General features: G+C 38.5%; 1 protein-coding gene across 1 annotated transcript in view; it reads right to left on the bottom strand.

Annotated features, from left to right (window-relative positions):
- GRPR (gastrin releasing peptide receptor) overlaps nt 1–17240 on the bottom strand; it is a 31903-nt gene extending 14663 nt beyond the window's left edge. Inside the window, exon 1 of the mRNA XM_063305129.1 lies at nt 16390–17240. Within this exon, the coding sequence (XP_063161199.1) occupies nt 16390–16805 (416 nt within the window). The 5' untranslated portion in view covers nt 16806–17240. The remainder of the gene's footprint in view (nt 1–16389) is intronic.
- Between the last annotated feature and the right edge of the window lie 4585 nt (nt 17241–21825).

Genomic DNA, 21825 nt, shown 5'->3' with positions numbered 1-21825 from the left:
TTTCAGCTGTCAGAGTAGTGGCAACAGCTTAGCACAGGTCATTGAAGTTTCTTCCTCCATTTTAAAACCATGCTCATCTTCTTCCAACACAGCTTCCCTTAATATACTGTATATTCAGTATATTGGTTGAATAAATAAGGGGAGGGCATGCAGCCTCATCGTACTCCTTTGCCAACCCGGAGTCAGTCTGTTTCGCCATGTCCTGTTGTACTGTGGCTTCCTGCCCTGTATATAAGTTTCTCAGGAGGACATTGAGATGTTCTGGGGTTCCCATTTTTCTGACCACTTTCCACTTCTAGAGAGAAGAAGGCCTTTGAAAAGCTGATGATGGTGGAGTTGGAAAAGCCAAGAGGGTAGGCAGGGATGTATCAGGATAGAAAACGTAAAAGGTGAGACTTTGTTGCACTTAGTAGAGGGTTGGACTTGGCATCCCTTTCCAATTCTGTGATTATATGAAATTAGTAGGCTTTGAAGAAAAAGTCAAAGACCTTGTGCTAGAAAACAGTATAGAGACATAAGGAGGGGATTTTACTGATCAGTGAAGACATATGGAGACTGCTGAATGGATATGAGAAGTCCTAGCAGTCCTGCATGAAACATTAGATTAAAGGGGCTGCAGCTCCTTCCCTGGTAATTAGCCAGCATTGCTACATAATTACATAGAAATTAAAGGCTAAAATAAGGTAAGGAAACATAGTTAAAACTAGTTTACAAAACTCATTATACTTCTCCACATCTTTCTATCCTTGCATTGTTCTCACTTGCACCACATCTAGACACCTCTTCATCTATTCCTTTTGATATTTAACCTCCTCATTTTTCTCCTTTTCAAAATGTTAGTAAATCTGTCCATTTGCAACTTTCTTGTTATTTCCCTTCCTCTTGACTCATTCACTTTTCCTTCATACATTCGTTAGGCAGTTGAATTCTCATTCATTCTCTTTCAATGATTGAACCAATTCAATGACCTTGTTTTGTACTGGTTACTGTACAGCTTTCAGATAATAAAACAGAGTCTAGAACAAAAAATAAATGACAAAATATACAAGTAAAATTCTGCCTAACCATTCAGTGAGGAAAAAAGCCTGTCTTCTGCTATTTTTATATTAAGCTTTTAATCATTTTTTTTCTTTTTTAAAGTATTTATACCTAGCTTTATAGCCTGAAAAGCTACCTAAAAGTGTGTACAACATTATAAAATGTTTCTTGCATTCAGGGTTAAAATCTAAATAAAAGATGACAGAAAATGAAAAGGAGATGGAAAAGAAAACATGAATACTGAGGCACTAATTTTAAATGTCTGGATGCTCTAATGGCTAGCTAGGATGAAAAGAGGCTGTTCAGAATAACCCAGATGTGTGAAACTCTCATAAAATATATGTTATTGTTTGTGTGAGAGCCAGTTTGGTGTAGTGGTTAAGGCACCAGGCTAGGAACCAGGAGACTGTGAATTCTAGTCTCGCCTTAGGCACAGAGCTAGCTGGGTGACCTTGGGCCAGTCACTCTCTCTCAGCCCTAAGAAGAAGGCAGTGGCAAATCATTTCTGAAAAACCTTGCCAAGAAAACTTCAGGGACTTGTCAAGTCAGTCTCTGAGAACTGGACACGACTGAACGGATTTTTAAAAAAACGTTTCTGCAGCTATTTGGTTGATTCTAATTCATATCATCACAGTTACTGATCAATCATTATTACCATAGCAGCAATATTCATTGACTATTATGGCCATACACTGCTTCCAAGGCCGAGGGATGAGTTGGAGCAGGTATGAGTGTGAATGTAGCATCTGTGTACAACTTGCAAACCAGCACCAATGCTTTAAGATGCAGCTTTAAGGAGCTGCAGACATATACTGAGTTCACTTTCCCGTGGACTCTGAAGCACCTTTTTCCCTTTGAATCCAACGCACTGCCCAGCCCTATTGATTATATCTGCACTGACTATTCCTAGTATACTCTGCACAATGCATTGTAGACATTTTATAGTATGAACCTAGAACAAGTGAGAAAATTTACAAAAGGCAGAAAAATAAGTAAAAGGTCATGAAGTTGCAAAGAAAGGAAAAAATGGGGGAAAACCCCCACTAAGATCTTTAAAATAATTTGTCATCTGTAGGAATGCATCATATAAGCACTAGCCAGATAAGGTCCAGGAAGAGATAAACGAGTAACATCCAAATGAATGTTTATACCATAAGCATACCACCAAGGCGCTGACCTTGTGAAGAACCCTACCATACTTGGAAGAAGACCTCCCCTGCTGTATAAATGTTTGCTGGGGAATATTTCCTTCCTTCCTTCCTTCCTTCCTTCCTTCCTTCCTTCCTTCCTTCTGACTAACTTTGCACATTTTCCTGATATTACTAATATTACTAATGTCATTCAAAAACATAAACTATACTAACCTGAAGGGAGCCAACCATATAATGCTTATTAGTGTTTGTTAACTATTATTCTAGTTTCCGTAATCACAATTATTCTTTGATCAATAGTATCACAACATCTATATTCATTGAATGTGTATATATTGCATACATATGCAATTTAAATGCAATATAAGCTTCTTAGAACATGAATGACGGGTGAGTGGGAGACAAAGGAATTAACAAGAGCAAGTTCATAAAATCACAAATCAATGAATTGTGTGGAGAAACCAGGTCAGCTAAAAGCTTAAAATCAAAATATTGCTGATAAATAATAATCTCTTCAATGAAATTTAGTTAGGTATTGGAATGATCCTGCAGTGCAGGTAACTTATCACTGCCCTATATGGGGAGTAAAGTGAGTTTTAAAAAAGTTGTGCCTTGATGCTGTCCACAGCAAAGGATACCATACCACTTAGAGCACAGAGTTGTGATCCTGTTCTTGGGGCACTTGGTTGCAAAGATCTTGAGAAAGCAAAAGAAGGACCTCCAGCCCAGATGATCACAGCAACAGCAAGTACAGATGGCAAATGAATGACAGTTTATAATTTGTTAGCCTTGCTAAATTTTGGGTCCACTCTCCTGCAGCTGTGATTATGATGCACCCAGCCATTGCTGAAGTAGTATAAAGCCTATTCTCATTACTGTTATATTGGCACAGTGATGGTTGGATGACTCCAGAAAATACTATAAGTTGCTATTGGGGAAATGACTTTATATACATGACTGGAGAATAATTATATTCATTGTATTTAATTTTAATTGTATTTCAGTGTACATGAAAAGAAATTAGATACAGTGTCTGCCCTGGCCATGCTCACTATTTTTTGACATAAAGCCAAGCATATCTCCTTGGCCCTCGTCTGTGATATACCTGTTGGGTAACAGTCAAATTCTGCTATCCAGTTTGTTGATACAAATAAATACATGAGGTACTTTTAAGGACTACAGAGCAACTCTGAGGAGGAAGGTAGAAAAGAAGAGACAAAGAGGAGAAAAGACAGATTTATACTGCAGTTATACATATCTGAGGAGACATGCTGCCCACATTAAGCTAGTCTATAAGTACAAATTGCAGTTACCAGGGAGTAAACACCCCCACCTCAAATCAAATGCAGTGCTACTTACAGTACTTCTGAGTACATAAGCATAAAGTTAGTATTAATACTGCCTGTATTGTTTTTCTAATTTTCCAAAGTTTTCTCTCCTTCAACTACAAAACAGCGTTTTACGATGCATTTTGCAGAATTATAAGCTTTCTTTCTTTCATTTTCTTTTATTTTTTTAATTCAAGGCAGCAGAAAGTGTTGGTGGCTGTGATTTTCACTGCAGCCCTCCTAGCTTCCCATGTCTTCTGATTAGGAAAAGCAAAAGTTCAATGGGAGAAATTCCCTCATGGTGGCTTCCGTTGAGATTCAACAGAAACAACGGAAATCATGAGGCTTAAGAACATTGGAAAGATGATTGTACACAGAGAAAATGATCATGCACACTCTCTTCTGCTTTGAATTTAAGAAGGTTCATTTTCCATGAGAATTTCAATGAAATCTTCACTTTTGGAAAAGAAAAAAAAAAAAGACCAACAAGCTACAAGGTTGATTTGCAAACCTACAGAAGGCAGAAGTCTCTAAACAATTTAATTTTTAGAGTGAGCTACAGGAATTAGTGTCCATATTCAGAAATTAAGTGTCTCTTTCAGATTATCTATAGGATCAGTTTTTAAATGGTTCTGGGCATATCTTATATCTTTTTCACAAAGACATCAGCATGGACTGAAAGAATAGGTAACTGAGCAGCAGTGGATCCCAACATGCCCACAGACCCTCCCCTTATATCTGCCTGTCTTTCTGAGCCAGGCTCCCAGTCAAATTTCAATTTATTTAAATCCAAAATAGGCCCCATAGACATTGCTTCAGAATAAATCTGGGTGATTGCAACTCAGCCCTTGCCCCAACCCTGGTCAGGGGAAAAAAAAGTACAAAGATGAGCTGGACTGCAGGATGAGAGTCCTCAGGAGTTAGTAGAAACAATGGGGGCTGCCGGAAAGAATCCTAGCAGTTTGCCTTCTGAGATTTGAGAGATTTATGACTGTCCATGTCCTTGAATGTCTGGGCATGATTATTTGCCATGTCACTACCTATGATATGCTCTCTGAAATTCAGGTATGTTGTCCTATTGAAAGAGTTGTCTGCAACTAATTTTAATCTCTATTATGGCCTTACATGGGAAAAAAACCCAGTCATTATGCATTGCACAGCTCCCATTTCTATTTTACACGTTAAGAACCAAGTGCATGCAAAACCTACTATTCTAGGAACAGACTATTCTAAGCAGTGGGGTTGGAATTTACTGATTCCCTTCCTGGGAAAAATGCTTACACCTACATGTCTATGTGTCTCTATTACCTCTTCTTTTGGACCACTTGATCCAAAGCAATGAATCAGTTTGTGTGTCTTTCTTTTTCAATGTGTACATGTCTGTGTGTGTGAGAGAGAGAGTTTATGTCTCCTGAGTGCTAAACGAGTGCTCTAAAAGTGAAGTGATAAACAAGAGCTTGAGCAGGTATGTTAGTTTTCTGTCACAGACAAAATAATAGCTTTTGCTTCCCAAGAGTATGGAATATTAAATACATGGTATGAAAACTCTCTATCTCTTTGCATAACTGATGCATAAAATAGCTCCCTTCTCTTTCTGTATATCTTTAGAGTTGAGAGCTAGATAAGAGAGATCATCATGGTCCACCAGGGCCCTTCATGACCTTGATTCAGCCATGGATCAAAGTGAGATAACTAAGAAAGGAGAAGCGGTGGACTAGGTAAGACGTATATATTCAATTCAAGCTCTGTCATGCTATGATTCTGTGGAAAAGCACTTTCCATGATTCTTCATAGGTTTTACATGAATGGCCATCTAGTTCTCTGTTAGTCAAAGAAAACACCTTGCTGCCTCTCCTTGAGGGTATCTGCCCCTTCCACCAGGTTAGATAGGGTGGGCACACTCCAGCTCCCTTCCCTTAAATATTGCCATCTAGTGGACCTAGGAAGTACACCTTCTCAGTAATGGTCTGTGTAATGCCCTCCCCATGATTTGGCAGGGCTCCAGCTTTCTAGCCTTCCAGAAGGCGATAAAAAGCTGTCTCTTTCCCCAAGCATGGGGATAGGGTAAGGCTGGAAAGCTGTTTTCTGGATTTTGGTTTTTTTATTGTTTCTCATATGTTTTTATTGTTGTTGTTGTGAGGTACCCAGAATGGTACATAAATAGGTGGCCATATATGTTTCATAAATAAATAAGAAAAGAAATTGCAGCAAAATTTCAGAGTTTTAGAAAATACACAGCACATGAGTCAGGGATTCCCCACTCTTGCCTAAGATCAAAGGCTTTTAATCCCATCATGAGCACCATGAATTGGGCTAGAAAGACAAACAGTATAGCAATTTCAACATGGATACATGTGGGAACTCCAATATGCACCATTCACGCTACCACTTCTGGCCAGCTGCAATTTTCACATTGTCTTCAAAGGCTACCCCACAAAAAGTACGTAACAGTAATATACCATAAAGTCACTAGCATCCTATATCCTTGCAGCCAGGTCTCCTCCAGGCAGGAATGCATCCAGTTCATAATTCAAAGCAGGCAAAAGGTTTTCTTCTTCGCTAATGTTATATTGCTGTCCAGCCTCAATGACAAATTGGATCCTTAGGCCACAAATCGGTCCATAAGAGGGGGATGCAACCTCATTCAGAACATGTATCCCATCAAATCCCAAAGTTCCCAAAACTATTAACAGTTCCATCTTGTCTTTGTTAGGGTTGAGCCTTTTCTTTCACACTGTGAGACTAGGCTGAAGCTGCCATAACTAAAGATGAAGCAGGCACGTAAGCAGAGAGGACAAAAAGCCAGGAATCTTGTCTAAAAGATACCTTTGGCGAGGTACATAAGAAAGAAACAAGTTGTTAAGGAACAAAGGAAAAAAATGTTGCCTGAACCAGACAAAGAAAGCTGGGCCTGAGCACATGGCAAACTCCCAATCCCAGCTAATCAACCAAGCAAGAACTTTTGGGGATGAAAAGGGGTCCTAAAGCCCGCCCACTTCTTGAGTTGTCTTTGGATCCAGATTTGGGGGCTTCAGTCCCTCTAGCTAGTGCCTGGCAGCCTAGCTGAGAAGGACGTGGGTAAGTGCGGATGAGTGTCTGTGTACGTGTGAGAAAGAGCCAATGTACATTGTAACCAGTAAAGTTTTGCTGCTACTTTAAATTCACTGGGTCTCCATGTATTCCAAAGAACCTGATGTGCCTCAGTGTTTGGTTGAAAGTGATTTGTGTGTGTTCCTAATTATTTCCCGGCTGTTGACCAGGACTGTGTGTCTGTTTGCTCTAGCTGCACCTATCTGGAAAACCCAGGTAGAAAGCAAGGGGGCTGACAAGATCCGCCTGCATCAGCAGGCTGTGAGCGAGTGAGTGAGCGACCATAAGGCGAACTTTGGAGCGTGGGTAACAACATTCACTCCTTTACTTCTATTTTCACTTCATTTCTATTTTCAGAACTAAATATCAACGTATTAATGACATTTCACTCCAAAGTTGCAAATAATCCTTCTCAAAACTGCATGTGACACTGCATTCTGGAGCAGTTCTAATTTCCAAATGGTCTTCAAGTGCAGCCCCATATAGAGTGCACTGCAGTCATCCAACCAGGAAGTAACCCAGACATGAGAGTCTGTGAGCAAGGCTTCCTGATCCTGGAATGAGCATAACTGGCACAAGAGAGATCTGTGCAAAGCCCCCGCTAGCCGCAGCTGCCATCTGCTCTCAAGCAGGAGCTGCGATTCCAAAAAGACTCCCAAATTGTGCACCAGCTCTGTCTGGGAGGTGCTACTGCATCACAAGTCAAATATGACACCTCTCTGGATTCAGGGGGACTAAACCCAAAGCCACTCCATCTTGCTAGGGTTGAGTCAGAGCTGGTTCGTCCACTATCCAGACCCTGTTCCCCTACTATCTAGACCCTCACAGCCTCCAGGCACTGGGTCAGCTCCGAAACGACATTGCCTGCTCTGCCAGGGGTGAAGATGTATAACTGTATAGCTTCTGGTGCTGTAGGACTTAATGAGTGCTATAGCTTTTCCCTATAGAACAGCTTTCCCAAGCTGATCCCCTCCCAAGTTTTTAGACTACAGTTGCTATCATTGTCAGCCAACATGGCCAATAGGAATCATTTCTCAGGATTATGAGGTTTTTAGCTCAGGGCACTTGTTTGGGGAATATTGCTAGAGAATCAAACTAAAATGACTGCAGGTATGTGCAGTAAATAAGCTACTTGGATACATATACACTACTTTGGTATATATCTGCCTCTTGACATCCTTTATTCTGGTTTTGAACCTTTGGCCTGAAAATAGTATCCAGGAATAAATAATGATGATGCCTTCCTCAAATGAGGCTAATTCTATGCACAGCCCTACTCTCCAATCCACAGCCCTACTCTCCTACTCTGGAAGCTGGACTTGGTGTTATAATTCCATTCCATGTTTATTTTGTTCTGACAGGGAAGATTTGGTTCGTTCTTGGAATTGGTAGGCATTTTGGATAAACACTTAATACATCTACTCCTGATTTGTCGATGTAAACATTTATCCTTCCTTGCACAGTGCACGCAATGAGCCCTTTGGCCTACAGCCACAAATGCCATTTACTTCGCAGAAGGATAAATGTATGCTGCAAAATAGCTCTGAGATCTGTAGCACTTGAATCCTCTGCTTTCAATTCGGAGCACTGTGGTGTTTGTGCTGAGTCTCTTATCAGAAAGAGGAAGCAGTGCAAACCCCAAAGCCTCATCCACTGGTGACCGTGCGAGCAATGCAGGATGTCAGTTTCTGCAAGACAATCACGTCTAGCTGAATTTAGGCCAAGCATGGGATGCAATAAAGCCTACTGAGCAACGATCACTGGGAAGCCACTTTCTAGGAACTTACTCTAACAGCCTTTACTGTTGGGGAAAGTCTTTGTTTTTATTCAGAACTTTAGGGAAGTTGTTTCTTGGTGCCCAGTCACAAGCATATATGGATTAAGGATTATTCTAAACGTAAAACAAAATGTAATAAAAATATTACATTTATATTCAAAACAACCCAATAAGGTAGGTTAAGCAGAATGAAGGACTAGCTCATGGATCACCCTGTGAACTTAATGGATGAATGAGGATTTCAATTTGCAATGGCCAACTTCTAAGCGCTGATCGCTTGTAGAGAACCACAGAGAAGATCTTGGTGAAACTATGCAGAGACTGTTTCAGCAACATGTACAAAAACATGCTTTAAGCTTGGGAAACAAAGAAAACATTAACAAGAAGCTCAGTCTGGCTCCATCCTAAATCTCTGGGGTATAAGAGGGAGGGAACAAAAGAAGGTAGCCAAGCCTTCAAGATTTTGATACTGTAGCCTGTATCAATAAAGTAGAATTCCAGTCAAACTTGTGGAGTCAGTTCTGGTCTGTCCCATCTTGAACGGCTGTAAACACTGAAGTGTAATAGGAAGATTTGCCCTGCCAGTCTGCCTCTCAAGCTAAGTCTTTGAAGGATTTTAGCTCTAGACATAAAAGTTATTCCCACTGCAACAAACCAAACTCACATTTCCTGGATTAAAGTGCAGATTGGAAAACAATTATGTTATGAATTTCATTCATCTTGAATTTTGCATCCAGCTGTTGGATCAAAAACTGCACACAAAAATGAGTACGCTAGGAAATATATACAGTATGTTCAGAGAGACCTGAGTAAAAATCTAGATGTGTGTTTTTGTGGCTTTTGAAAAATCAAGAGGCTGAACACCCATAAACACCTGTGCAACTGACACAGAATGATTTTTTTTTTTTTCATCCATAGTAGGCTCATTGTGTGTTTCCCTGTATCAGCTGCTTTGGCAGGTAATAATCCAGGCCTTGAATGTACATAAAGTCTCCACAGATAGCAGGTTTGCAATGGAGACCTTAAAAGCACTCAATAGCTCAATAAAGTAGCTTAGAAGCAGGAAGTAATCAAATTGAGATATGTCTGAAAAGGCAAACTCCTAGACATTTTTACAGCTTCACAATATTGATTCTGTTCCATGTGTCCACTGCCAAATAGATGCTTTCAACACTGATCTTCTCTTGAGAGGAGAAGAGCATGACTGATATCTGGCATTCTGCCTCTCTCCTCAACAGGTAATCCCTGTTTTTACCTTTCAAGGGATATTCCCCTTGTGCATCCCTGTAGATTCATAGCCTAGATCCAAATCGCTGGATGACACAGTTACTGTCTTCCAAAAATATTGATCAGTACCATTTTTTCCCAAAATAAATTCCTTGCTTTTTCTGCGCCTTCTCTATCAACTGGCACAATATGGCATGTCATACGAAGATACTGGCAATGCCGTCTCAAGATTCTGGCAAGAACACTCTGCTGTAATATAAGTTTTAAATATCTTAATGTGTGAATTAATATTTCTTCAAGCATAAGAAATGCGTTGTTGTAGGATTCTTACTGCTAATTCAGTTCAGCTTCCCAGTACAAACCCTGTGCTAGTAAGGTATAGTGCAGTGGCTGGGGTGTGGACCAAGGATTTATCTACCCACAACCATGGAAACTCATTAAGGGTCAGTCCTGTCTCTCAGTTCAGTTTACCTCATTAGGTTGTTATGAGGTGGAGAGGAAGGTACTAGATGTATAACACATTGTGCTCTCAGAGGAAAAGCAGGATATTAATATAATATATAAATAAATGATCAATTTTAAAGGCTTTCAATAGGAAGTGAGTACATACAGGGCAGTAATGGAAAATAAAAACAATTGTGCGATTATTGCAATCTTGTGTTTCATTCTGTCCCATCTCCATTTCCTTTGTGATATGTCTTTTTAGTCTGTGTATCTGAGGGCAGGGCCTGTTCACTTTTTGCTGACAGCTTAACAATGAAGTACAGGTAGTCCTCAGTTAACAACCACAAATGGAACTGGCAATTCCATCTCTAAGCGATGCAGTTGTTAAATGAAACATCACATGACAGCAGCTGACTTACGTCAATTCTGCTGCAGTCATTAAGCAAATCACCTGCAATCATTAAGTGAGACCTCATGTGACCACGACTTGCGACTTCCCGCCGGCTTCCCCACTGACTTTGCTTGTCGGAAGCCAACTGTGAAGCTCACAAATAGCAATCATGTGACTGTGGGATGCTGTGACCATCGTAAACGTGTGCTGGTTGCAAAGTGCCCAAATCACAATCATGTGACTGCGGGGACACTGCAATGGCTGTAAGTTCGAGGACCAATCATAACTCTAGTTTTTCAGCACCGTCATTAAGTTTGAATGGTTGCTGAATGACGCACTAACTGAGGACTACCTGTATTTAAAATGCTTTAAATAATGTCTATATTGCCTTATCTGGGCCACAGCAGTCAAATTTCAGGAGTGATCTATGGTAAAGGACTGTATGTTCTGGTTACTTTACTGAATGCCTAGCAATATTTCCATCAACTGTGGCTGGAACCTCATAATCTTGCTGAGCTTAACAGGCAAGAATGTTTGTGTTCCCCTTGATAATTAGGGAAATGTTAAAGCCATGTGGATATTGTTCTCTGAACCATTTCTATCCAGATGGCAACATTTAAGTTTAATCATGCCTCTTGATTTTGTTTAGCTTCATTTTTTAATTCCCAGAATTAAATTCTATTTTACTTATAAGCTTACTGATGTTGAACACTGACTTTTCTTGAGTTCTAATATTAGGTTTTTATTACTCATATCAATATATGAATCGTGTTATTTTTCATTTTTTCCAAGTGTGTGTGTGTGTGTGTGATTTTTTTATCCCACCTTAATTATTTTTATAAATAACTCGAGGCAGAGAACATACCTAATACTCCTTCCTCCTCCTATTTTCCCCACAATAACAACCCTATGAGATGATTTGGGCTGAGAGACAATGACTGGCCAAAGTCACCCAGCTGGCTTTCATGCCTAAGGTGGACTAGAATTCACAGTCATTCATATTTCCCTTACTTACTTCTTTACTTGCAAAATAATTCAATAGTTTTGGTTTTGAGGTGGTAGTGGTGGCTTGCATATTCTCTCCTCATTTGTTTGAGTCCATCTAGTATGATTTATGCATGAAAATATGCTTTAGTGCACAAACTGTAATTATTCTCTGTATATTCAATGAGGTATTTGCAAAAGAAAAATACTTTTACTTAGCTCCCATTGCCTATTGTAGTGGTTCTCAAACATTTTGGTCTTGGGACCTCTTTACATTCTTAAAAATGACTGAGGACTCCAAAGAACATTGGTAGATATTGGTTTATATCTACTATATCGATAGATATAATAGATGGATTATATCTATCAATATGTACTATATCAGAAACTAAAACTTAGAAATGTTAAAATATTTATTTGACTTCGCAGACCCCCTGAAAGGCTCTCGGGGGCCACCAGGGGTCCCTAGACCACACTTTGAGAACCACTGGCCTATTATGTCTGGATATTTTTTACAGGCACTTGACCATGTTTCCTTGGTAGATTCATTATTCTATTAATAGATAATTCACATCTGAGTCACAAAATGGATTTTAAAGTATACATGATACTTTGTATTACACCTCTGGATTAACATTTCTAAGATATGGGGGATAAGAACTTTGTAATAGTGGTAATATAATTGACCTGATATCTTCACAGAAGTAAATAAAGTTAACTTTTTCACAATCTCTCTATCTGATAAGTGACAATAACTCAGAACTCAATCTGTATAGCAGATTTTATCTTTCAATTTTGTTTCAACACAACAAATATTCAGCTATTGGGAAATACAGCTTGCAGTCGACATATTAATTGGAAACTATTTAGATTAAATGTCTCTGGCAAAGGGTCAACATACACACATCTGCAACACATCCCATACACCATTATACAGTACTTTAGCAATTCTTGAAAAATAAGTTCCACAATTAAAAATAAATATATGATTATGTTAATTCAAATCCATTTTAAATTAACTTTTCACTTCTTTTTATGTACAAAGTATAGACAACATTAATTTATTTTTTGCTTATAACATCCATTTTACTCTCTGATACCAGAATGTCTGAATTTTCAGCCACCACCTTCACCAATACTATCATTTGTAATTATTTATCTTCTTTTTAATTTTCATAATTTTATAATTTTGAAAAATGTGTCTGTACTTTATTCTTGGTTCTAATTTTCTGGCAGCATCAATTTATTCACAGTAGTTTATAGTACAATCTCAGACTCAAGGGAATCTTATTTTTCCATATGAGATCCTGGACTATCATCCTTTAGTAAAGTTTTGCCGGAACCACATTTAATCATCAAGTTAAAACTAGTATTTTCAAGGATGTTTAATTTCAGAAATAGAAGGCTCAGTTCTATTCATAAATTCTTTTTAAAGTTAACACTGAGACTGCCTCTCCAAGTTAATAGATACATTTTGAAATCAGCCAATAGAAAAGGTCAGAATGCCCAGAAGTCTAAGGGCTTTTCTGCACTTGAGCCTTCAGCTCTTTGTCTCCTACAGTATGTGTAGACCAGCTGGAAATGAAGTTGGCTTAAAAAGTCCTTTTCCAGAGCTCGGTTCCATTCTGGCTACTGTGATAGCCAGGTATTTTTTCTAGATGGTTGTTCACCTGGCTCCCAAGGTGTGGATTCCTCTGCTTCTTTTCCCCTCCTATCCACACCAGAAAAGCAAGCAGCAATTGCTTCCCCTGCTGTGGGCATGTCTTTTGAGGACTGGTTAAAAACAAATAAAAAACCAGAACATGTTTACAGTTCTTCTTCTCACTTGGATTACAAAGTCCAGCTTTTCTTGGCAGGCAGCCCAGTACAAAATGACCATTGAAAGCTGAGAGCACTAGAGCATACACCAGCCAACTGGTTCAAGGGCATTTATTTAAGATAATAGGTAGCGTAGCAGATGGAGTGGATTGCTCCAGTTGTGCCAGCAAAACATTACTTTTTATGCAAAGGAAAAAACTCAGTGGAGGTTACCTTTCCAGCATGCTAAAGTTAGGCAGAACATGATGGTATCCATTCCTGCCTTCTGAAAGTGGTAGGTGGCCCATCCTGGAGCTGGGGCAAGCACAGAGTGCAGATTAGTCCTACTACTTCCTTACTAGCTGTCTTGCACACAATAGCCAATCCAGCATATTCAGTGAGCAAGAGAATGTGGCTCCAGATGAATAATTGAGTGAAAGTTCATTACAGTGAAAGTAAGACAAACAATGGATAAACAGGAGGCCTAAGACTACATAGCTTAGAAGGTTTCTGGGAATGTCTTCTGCTAAGACCATCTCATTCATGGATTTTTTATGGAGACATAGGCAGATAATGCTATCTTCCTTTTGAAACATTCCCATACCTTTTCATTATTTCTTCCATCCTTATATTGCTATACAGTGAACCATACAAGCCATTCAAGAAGAGCTACAATATTTGCAAGTCCCTTTAGCAGGTAGTGTTAAGATCCAGGCATCTGAAATTCTCCTTGAACCAGGCCCCACACAGAGACCATTGAACCTTTGGACAGCTTTTGATATAGGTGCTGTTCATATGGGTACCACTCCCATCAGCCCGTCAGATAGCTGGTAGTGAGGGAGAATGGAAGTTTTAGTCTGAAAGGCACCATGTTGGAGCAGGATGATCAGTTGATCCCTGACTTCCATGTACAGTATAGATAGGTTTTCAGCCCTATATATTATGGGAGCCCTATATATTATGCACAGCAGTTCCATTTTGTAGCTCCAAGGAAGCTTTAGTGTACCTAATTCTGTTTTGGATTGATACAGAAACAGATCTGTTTCTTCAAGTGACTGGAGAGTATAAGGTTATCAGAATTTATTTCAATAAAAAATTAGTGCACTTGTTTTCCCTTCATAATTGATGTTCCTCATATATCAATATTAAATATTAATTTTTTAAACTTCTGTGTAGCATTTTTACAAGTTACTGAAATCCATGTACACATTTATCATTTTCTACAGGGTGACTGCTATATTTCATCTTCTGTGGTGACCATGGGAGACTCATACTACCACATGATCATCGTATTTGTAGAAGCCACTCAGATTTATTGTGCATGTTGGAAGCTGCCTATGGTCAGCTGGCTGTTTTTTTTATTTTTATAGAAAAGTGACAACTTGCTCGTATTTTTTTAAAACAGTATTTCTAAAGAAGATATTTCACCTTCCAAAGGAAACAGCTCAGTCCAGAATTCTTCCAGCTCAGTCTGGATAATGTGTAGAATGGCTTTGTGACGGCTATGTGTGTGTTATGTGTGGACTTCATTATTACAAAAAGAATAATCTAGTGGTTTTGAGACATTGAGGCTTTGAGTCATAAATTCATTCTTCATGTTTAAAGCATGTAGTCAGATGACCACATGATAGGATTAAGTAGAAAGGATTTTTAGTCATGTTTTGTTTATGATCCTTTTTGAAACAACTCTGTAGCTAATACCAAATTAAAACAATAATCTTTCCTTATGGTCTTAATACCAGTCCTTACATTGTTTGAGCCAGTTCTACCTCCTGTGCATGCAATGAAATTATTGAGTTGGATGAAAAGCTTTCATAGACATCTACTGATGGGGCACAAAATCACAGCTCACCTATAGCTGCTCTTTTCAGTTTTCTTCCCTAAATTAGAATAGTTAGCTGTTTACATACTGCTCAGTAAACAAACCCAAACCCAAAATAATCCTGTAGTTTACTTTGAAAGGATGCCAGATGTGATTTCTTCATCATATTTGTTTTAGTCAAAGAATTCCAAGATGATTAATATAGTGATAAAAGGACATATGTTTTTTAAAAAATAATTTTAAAGAAAAATAAATTTAACCATGAAAAGTTACTGTTTTATGGTTGTACCTAATTAGTTTTGGTAGCAGTGAGCTTATTTATCTATCATATATAACTAAATGGGAAAAATTATTAGACTATTCATTTCCTTTTCTAAATAAATGCCCAGTGAATTCGTTAATATAGATTATTTTTCTTCATTCAGTTAAATTTATCTTAAGGAATTTGTTAACTAAAGAGTCTCTCTCAAGTTCTGTCCACTGTTCTCCCTGCTCCAGGTACACGCCAACCATTTTTTAGGAAATCTTTTATAAAAATAGCTTAAGAACTTTTTAAATTCTGCAAAGTCAAGAAAAAAGACTGATGCACAAAGTCTGCTTCCTTTTGTTCTACACCATTCATTCCAAATATCTGAAACAAAAGCATTTAGCACCAAATAAAGCTGTTCCTTCTGTGACCAAGAGTTTCATTAAACACCTAAGATTTACAGAAAAATAGGTGAATGCAGGTTTTAACTCAACTCATCACAACAGGGAAATACAATTTACAAACTTGTTAGTGTAAATGATCTTAAATAGGTTTGTCCGTAAGGAAACCTCACTTTTTTCCAGCACAATACATTTTAAATGTTACAAAAACATTTAGGATATTTCTTGGTTTTTTAGTTAAAAATGAAATGAGTAAATAATAATATTCCATCTCTTGGTCTATCAAGTGTTCATGAAAGTTATTTGCATTGGCTTAAAAATGTTAAAAGCAATTTAAAGCCATAACTCTAAATCTATACTTTTAGGTATGTAAATCCCATTGAACTTGAAGAGTTTATCTTGAATAAACTTGCATTGAATTACATTATAATGATGGTTCAGCACCAAAAAGAGCACTAAAGTTAAAAGTTATAGCAGCCTTCTCATTTGGAAAGTTAACTTTCTCATCATGTTTTACATGTAGCTTTAAGTGATGATTCTAAGCAATCAAGCATGATTTCCTTGGCTTGTCACTGTAAATTAGTCATAATCTTTTCCTTGATTACATTTCAGTCACTTTAAAAGGACTGCAACTCATGTTTGGCTTCAGACCACACAACTGAATCTCAAGCAATGTTCAGAAAGACACTTACCTGTCTGCAGAGAGAGCCATGAGGGTGAAAACTGACACCCCCACTGAAGTAAGCTGGATGAAAGCGATAAGTTTACATCCCACTCGACCGAAGAGCCATTCAGGAGACAAGTATCTGCTAGCATCCACAGGAACACAGGTGATCAAAAGGAGCAAGTCTCCAAAAGCCAGACTGGAAATGAACAAATTAGGGACATTTCTCATGGACTTTACCGTACAGAAGATTTTGATCAGGGTGATATTGCCAACCAGCCCAGTCAAAATGATGAACCCATAAATAGCCGGAATTGCATAGAGGAATCTGTAATAAAACAAGTCCTCGCCTGAGAGAGAGAAATTTGAATGTTGATCAGTAGAGACATTACAAAGAATAAAGTCACTGAATTCCATATCTAGAAAAATGCAATCCTCAGCCATTCTCGGGATTTGGCTAGAAAATGGATGTTCAAGTGAAAAGGAAAAAGCATGCACAAATTATTTTGAGTTGTTGTCCTCCTTCCTCGGTGATTATTGACAGAAGCGGTATATGGGATGTCGCTAGGAAAGACACTCATAATAAATATGCTTATTCAAATGAGCAAGTATCAACATAGTTTCATTTCCAAAACTCTTCCGTTTCTCTATGAGTTAGGATGGTGAATAAATATTTTCTTAGTTTGTACAGAGCAAGAGATGCCATCAATGCAAAGCTATCCAGGTCCAAGATCTATGCAGCTTTCACTGCCAAAATATATAGATTACATTTTGCAAGAACAGTTGGTCCTTGCTGCCTTCCTCATCTTTTCAGCCTGCATTTGAAGGCTGTGTTTACAGCAAAAGTAAGGAGCAGCTCTTTTACACACAAATGCTAGAGGTAGGATCTTTGGAACGTCAGCAGCGCTTGCTTTACTTTGCACAATATTGCAAGCTTCCTTCAACAGGCAAGCTTCCTGCCTGTTTTTTGGGGCATGCCAGCCACCTACTGGACAACTTCATCACTACCCCACCAAACAGAGTCAGAAATGCTTGAATCTGTTTGAAATATTTTTGTTTTAACATTTCTCTGTAGGATATATAAGTGAAAAAAAAAAGACTCAGGCTCTTTAGGGTTTAAGGAAAAGCAAGAAAGAAAAAATAAGCGGATGCTTTACTTTCCAAGTGTGATTTAGCCAAAGGCTCAGACTGTTCAGTTGAAGAATGCAAATGATGTTTAGCTGGGTAAGGCTATGGAAGGAAAACTGATTTTCCTGATATTGTTGAATTCTGGTTCTGATCAGGTTCATCTAACAGAGCTGATGGCCAGAAATGATGAGAATTGGAACCCAGCAACTTTTGAAGGAGGAAGCCCCACTGAATAGGACATAACTCCTTTCCAGCAAACAAGCTGAATTTCACATCTGTTTATTTGTCCAGTGTTGCTTGGGGGAGGCATGATTTATTGCCATTGCTATATCTGGTGCCCCAGAAAGCACTTCTTCCAAAATTATTTCTCCCAGGATTGCATTACGCATAGTAATATTTCTAAAAACTGCAGATGGTAAGCAGGGACTTTAAAAAGCAGCAACTTAAGAATTCTTCCAAAATTAAATCAGAAAAAAATCAGATGTCAGGAAGAACTTGAATTATTTTTCTCAAATGATAGGAGACTCATAAAAATTAAATGTTGTCTCTCTAAGTTGATCCATGTCACCCAAAATAAGCTCCCCATTGCAAAAACACCACCTGTATATTACTGGTAAGGGACAATAAAAAGTAGAAAAGGAGTTTTGTCTTTTTCCAGGCACAAAGAATTGAGGGGGGGGGCAGTAACCCTTTAAGATGTTAATCTTCCACATCATGACATTCGAGCACTCTTATTAAATGCCCCAGTATAGCAAAAGAGGGAGGCACAGGAATGGCAGTCTCTCTTTCCCTCTTTCCCTGTGTGCAGGGCTCTGCTGAGCCCCCAGAGCAGGAAAGCATGCCATTTTCATGCCATTAGATTTTAATCTCAGCTCAAAAGTACAGTCAAAGCATTGATTCACCTGTAAAAGGATGTCAGTGGATTTTCATTTTTTTTTTTTTAAAGTCACCAGGAGACCAAAAGGAAACCATTTGCCAATGTTGCTTTACCTATTTGGTCACAATTGTACATTTTTACCAGTTCTCACTTAACTAACACTGCAACATTTACTCTGCTATTAAAGTTACAGTTTGAGTTAGCATTTATATTCTGCCCTGGTTCTCGACAATGTTGGTTTTAGGACAAAAGATCTTATGGCATAAATAGCTTAGGATCTTTGGTCCAAAAGCTGATTGTTCTCAAGGGGACTTTAAAGTCTCTCTTTTTGGAACTGAATTTGTAGAAATACAGTGTATGTTACTGAGGCAACCCTCAGGCAAACAACAAACTTGCACAACTCAGAAGTGAAGGGCTAAGACATTGCAGAAAAACAATCTATCAACATCCGTTTGGATACCGCTCTGACCTGGAATCAAAAGAATTCAATACATTGCAAGGAACGTACTATTATTCCTCATGATATGAGTAAGTCCAGTGTTCAGTAAATATCAGCCTTCTCACGCTTCCCAAGATTTCCATACCATGAAAATTTCCGTATGGGGAGAAGATGATGTAGCTTTAATGCAGGCAGCTTTGCCTTCAATGCACAGTGAATCATATTAGCAGGACTCTCCAGTCAAAGTGCTTTAGGAGGGATGTTGGAGTAATGTAACAGGATTTTTCTAGAATTTGGTGGGTTTTGTTAGGTCTGTTTTCCAGAAATAATGGTTTGGTGGAGTTTGTGGGATCTAGGAGTGCAGTTTTGGATTTTTGTTTGGAAAATGCTGAGTATTTGTCTTCTACCATTTGCTCCAAATCCATAATCTATCCCTTTGTACTGGCTATGACTAGGTGTTAATTAAATTTTAAGCTGTATTCAGTTTAAATTAAATTCACTTCTTGTGTCCTTTTTTCCCCCCGCTTTCGAGTCACTGTTGACTCAGGGTGACTGGTCTCTGCAGTTTTCTTGGCATAATTTCAGGAGTGGTTTGCCATTGCCTTCTTCTTAGGGCTGAGAGAGAGAGGGACTGGCCCAAGGTCACCCAGCTGGCTTTGTGCCTAAGGTGGGACTAGAACTCACAGTTTCCCATGAGTTCTAGTCCCAAGCTGGTTCTCTTGTGTCATTACCACCTCATAAATGAGCAACAGGAAGGATGGCATCATTTTTTGCAGAAAGACTGTGTCAAACTGCTGCATCTGTGCTAAATAAGCTGCAGAAGGCCTCCATTTGAAGTGAATACAGTCCAGTTCAGAATAATCCAACTTAGTTTCAGGGATAATTCTAACAAATATATCTGAATCAATTCAAATTAAATTGGAATTTGTCTGAATCCAGTGCACACTCCTATTATAATCCATCATTTTGTTCTTGCCAAGGACAGTCAAATACTAAGATGAGTACAGTAGCATCAGCCTGTTCATGTTCCCCAGCAATGGCACAGACACATTGTTTTTCTTGCTACACTGCATTTTCCAGGATAAATATTTCAAAATATTTTCAAAACCTACGCTTACAAAAAGAAGTGATTATACTGTAGTTGAGGTCTGGCCAGTCAGAAACATCCCTTTTACAGGAAACAGATTCACCAGTCTAATCTGCAGCCTAGGCTATCTCAGCATGAGTGTTTCCTGAAGGCAGGAATGCACGGTGTTGTCCTCTATCAGCCCACAGCCCACCAAGAAAGCAACCTCCAATATCTTCCTGCTATATCTCAAAAGTATTATTTCCTGGCTTGGACTGGCACAAGCAGTACTGTCCAGTTTCTATGCTTCAATTCATTGTAAGTAAACAGCTCTACTCCAACTGGCACTCCTGTGCACTGTGACAGGAATGCTCCCTCCTCTGTGATGATTGACCAATGCCCTCAAAGGCCATTTTGTTTTGTACCACTGAGCTTCTGTACTGCCTTCCCACTTCTGAAGGGACTCAGCTGGTGAACCTATGTCATTTTCCCCCCTCCATTTCATCAGTGGACCTTTTTGTTTCCTTTGCCAAGTTAACTAATGGAATGGTGGACCTTTCCTTTGTTTTAAACCAGGTGAAACTTACAGAAATTCTGTCATGTTCTTCTTCTAGCTCAAGGGACCATAAGAATGATAAAACGGTGGTGGAGATGATAGAGGAGGAAAGTGTTAAATACAAGGGGGAATGAGCAGACAGCAGCTCATGAAAAAAGGTCTATCAGTGGAAACTGCATGTCCTCAAAGACCAGCCCATGGAAATGAAGGGCACTTCCTTTCCTGGCATGGGTGGGGCAAGTAAAGAAGCAGAGGATGTGAAAAGCACAGTCTGGACAGAACGCCAGACTATTTCCATGGCAAAATAGAGGAAAGGGTTGAAATACAGAAAAGGATTTCAAAAGCAGGTTTCATTTCCAGTTGATTTATGCATAGGAGTCCAATAGTGTAAGTCTGCAGAGTGAAAAAGTCCTAAGTGACAAGTTATTTTCCTTGTTTATCCAGTTTAAATGCAAAACAGAAGTGGATCTGAACCTCAAAACTCTACATTTTTTGTGACAAGAAGACAAGATGCTTGCTAAATTTTTAATGTGGTTATATTCTGTGGTTTATCTTATAGAACATTAATTTTGCTTTGCAGATGAGAATGTGCTTTCTCATGTTATGGCCACTAACAGATCTGAATCACAGAAATAAAATCCACTACTGATCAGATTAATTCCTTAGGTAATTCACCTGATTTTACTGCAAAACTGATTATTACAGTTAATGTAGTTAATCAAACATTACTGTAAACATTAAAATGGTATATTTTGGTACTATGTTCATATTCTGTAAACTTCTAAAAAAATAAAGAATAAAGTAAAATAAAAAATACTAGGTTAAAAAAAAACCGTCAATGACTTTCAAAGTTATTACTTAAAACATTATTGTCAAATTAAGAGACACATTCATCAACTTAATGAAACATTATTTATTTTTATGGATGTCTGTAATATTTTTATAGATGCATTTCATGAAAGAGTGTATTAATACCAAGATCGATTGCACACTCAACTATACTCATATCCATAAACACAATAACAAAGGTTGGGATGGCTTTATAAGACTTTTATGCCAGCACAAAGAATTGTGCTGAGAAAGTCATTACAGCAATTTTTAAACCACAATGCATAAAATGCATTATAAATCATTTGTGTCAGAAAGCAGCCTTGCACAACATGTTTCGCATCTTCTGAAGAGATCATTCAAGGCTGTACATTGCAGAGCAGTAGTAAGCTTGGATGTTGCTGGTTGAGACTCAGGAGAGTTGCAGTTGGGACATCAACCTGGCAAAAGTACTTTAACTTCTCTGAGACACCAACTCAGCTTCAAATTAAGTGATAGATTTAAGAGCACTCTGAAATGATGAAATGTCCCTTAAAGCAGGAGTAAAGTCCAGGGTAGCTTGAACTGTAT

This window comes from Candoia aspera, chromosome 5 (assembly GCF_035149785.1).
Source record: "Candoia aspera isolate rCanAsp1 chromosome 5, rCanAsp1.hap2, whole genome shotgun sequence".
NCBI lineage: Eukaryota > Metazoa > Chordata > Lepidosauria > Squamata > Boidae > Candoia > Candoia aspera.
Note: the sequence above shows the minus strand (reverse complement) of the source record. Positions and strands in the feature narration are given on the sequence as shown.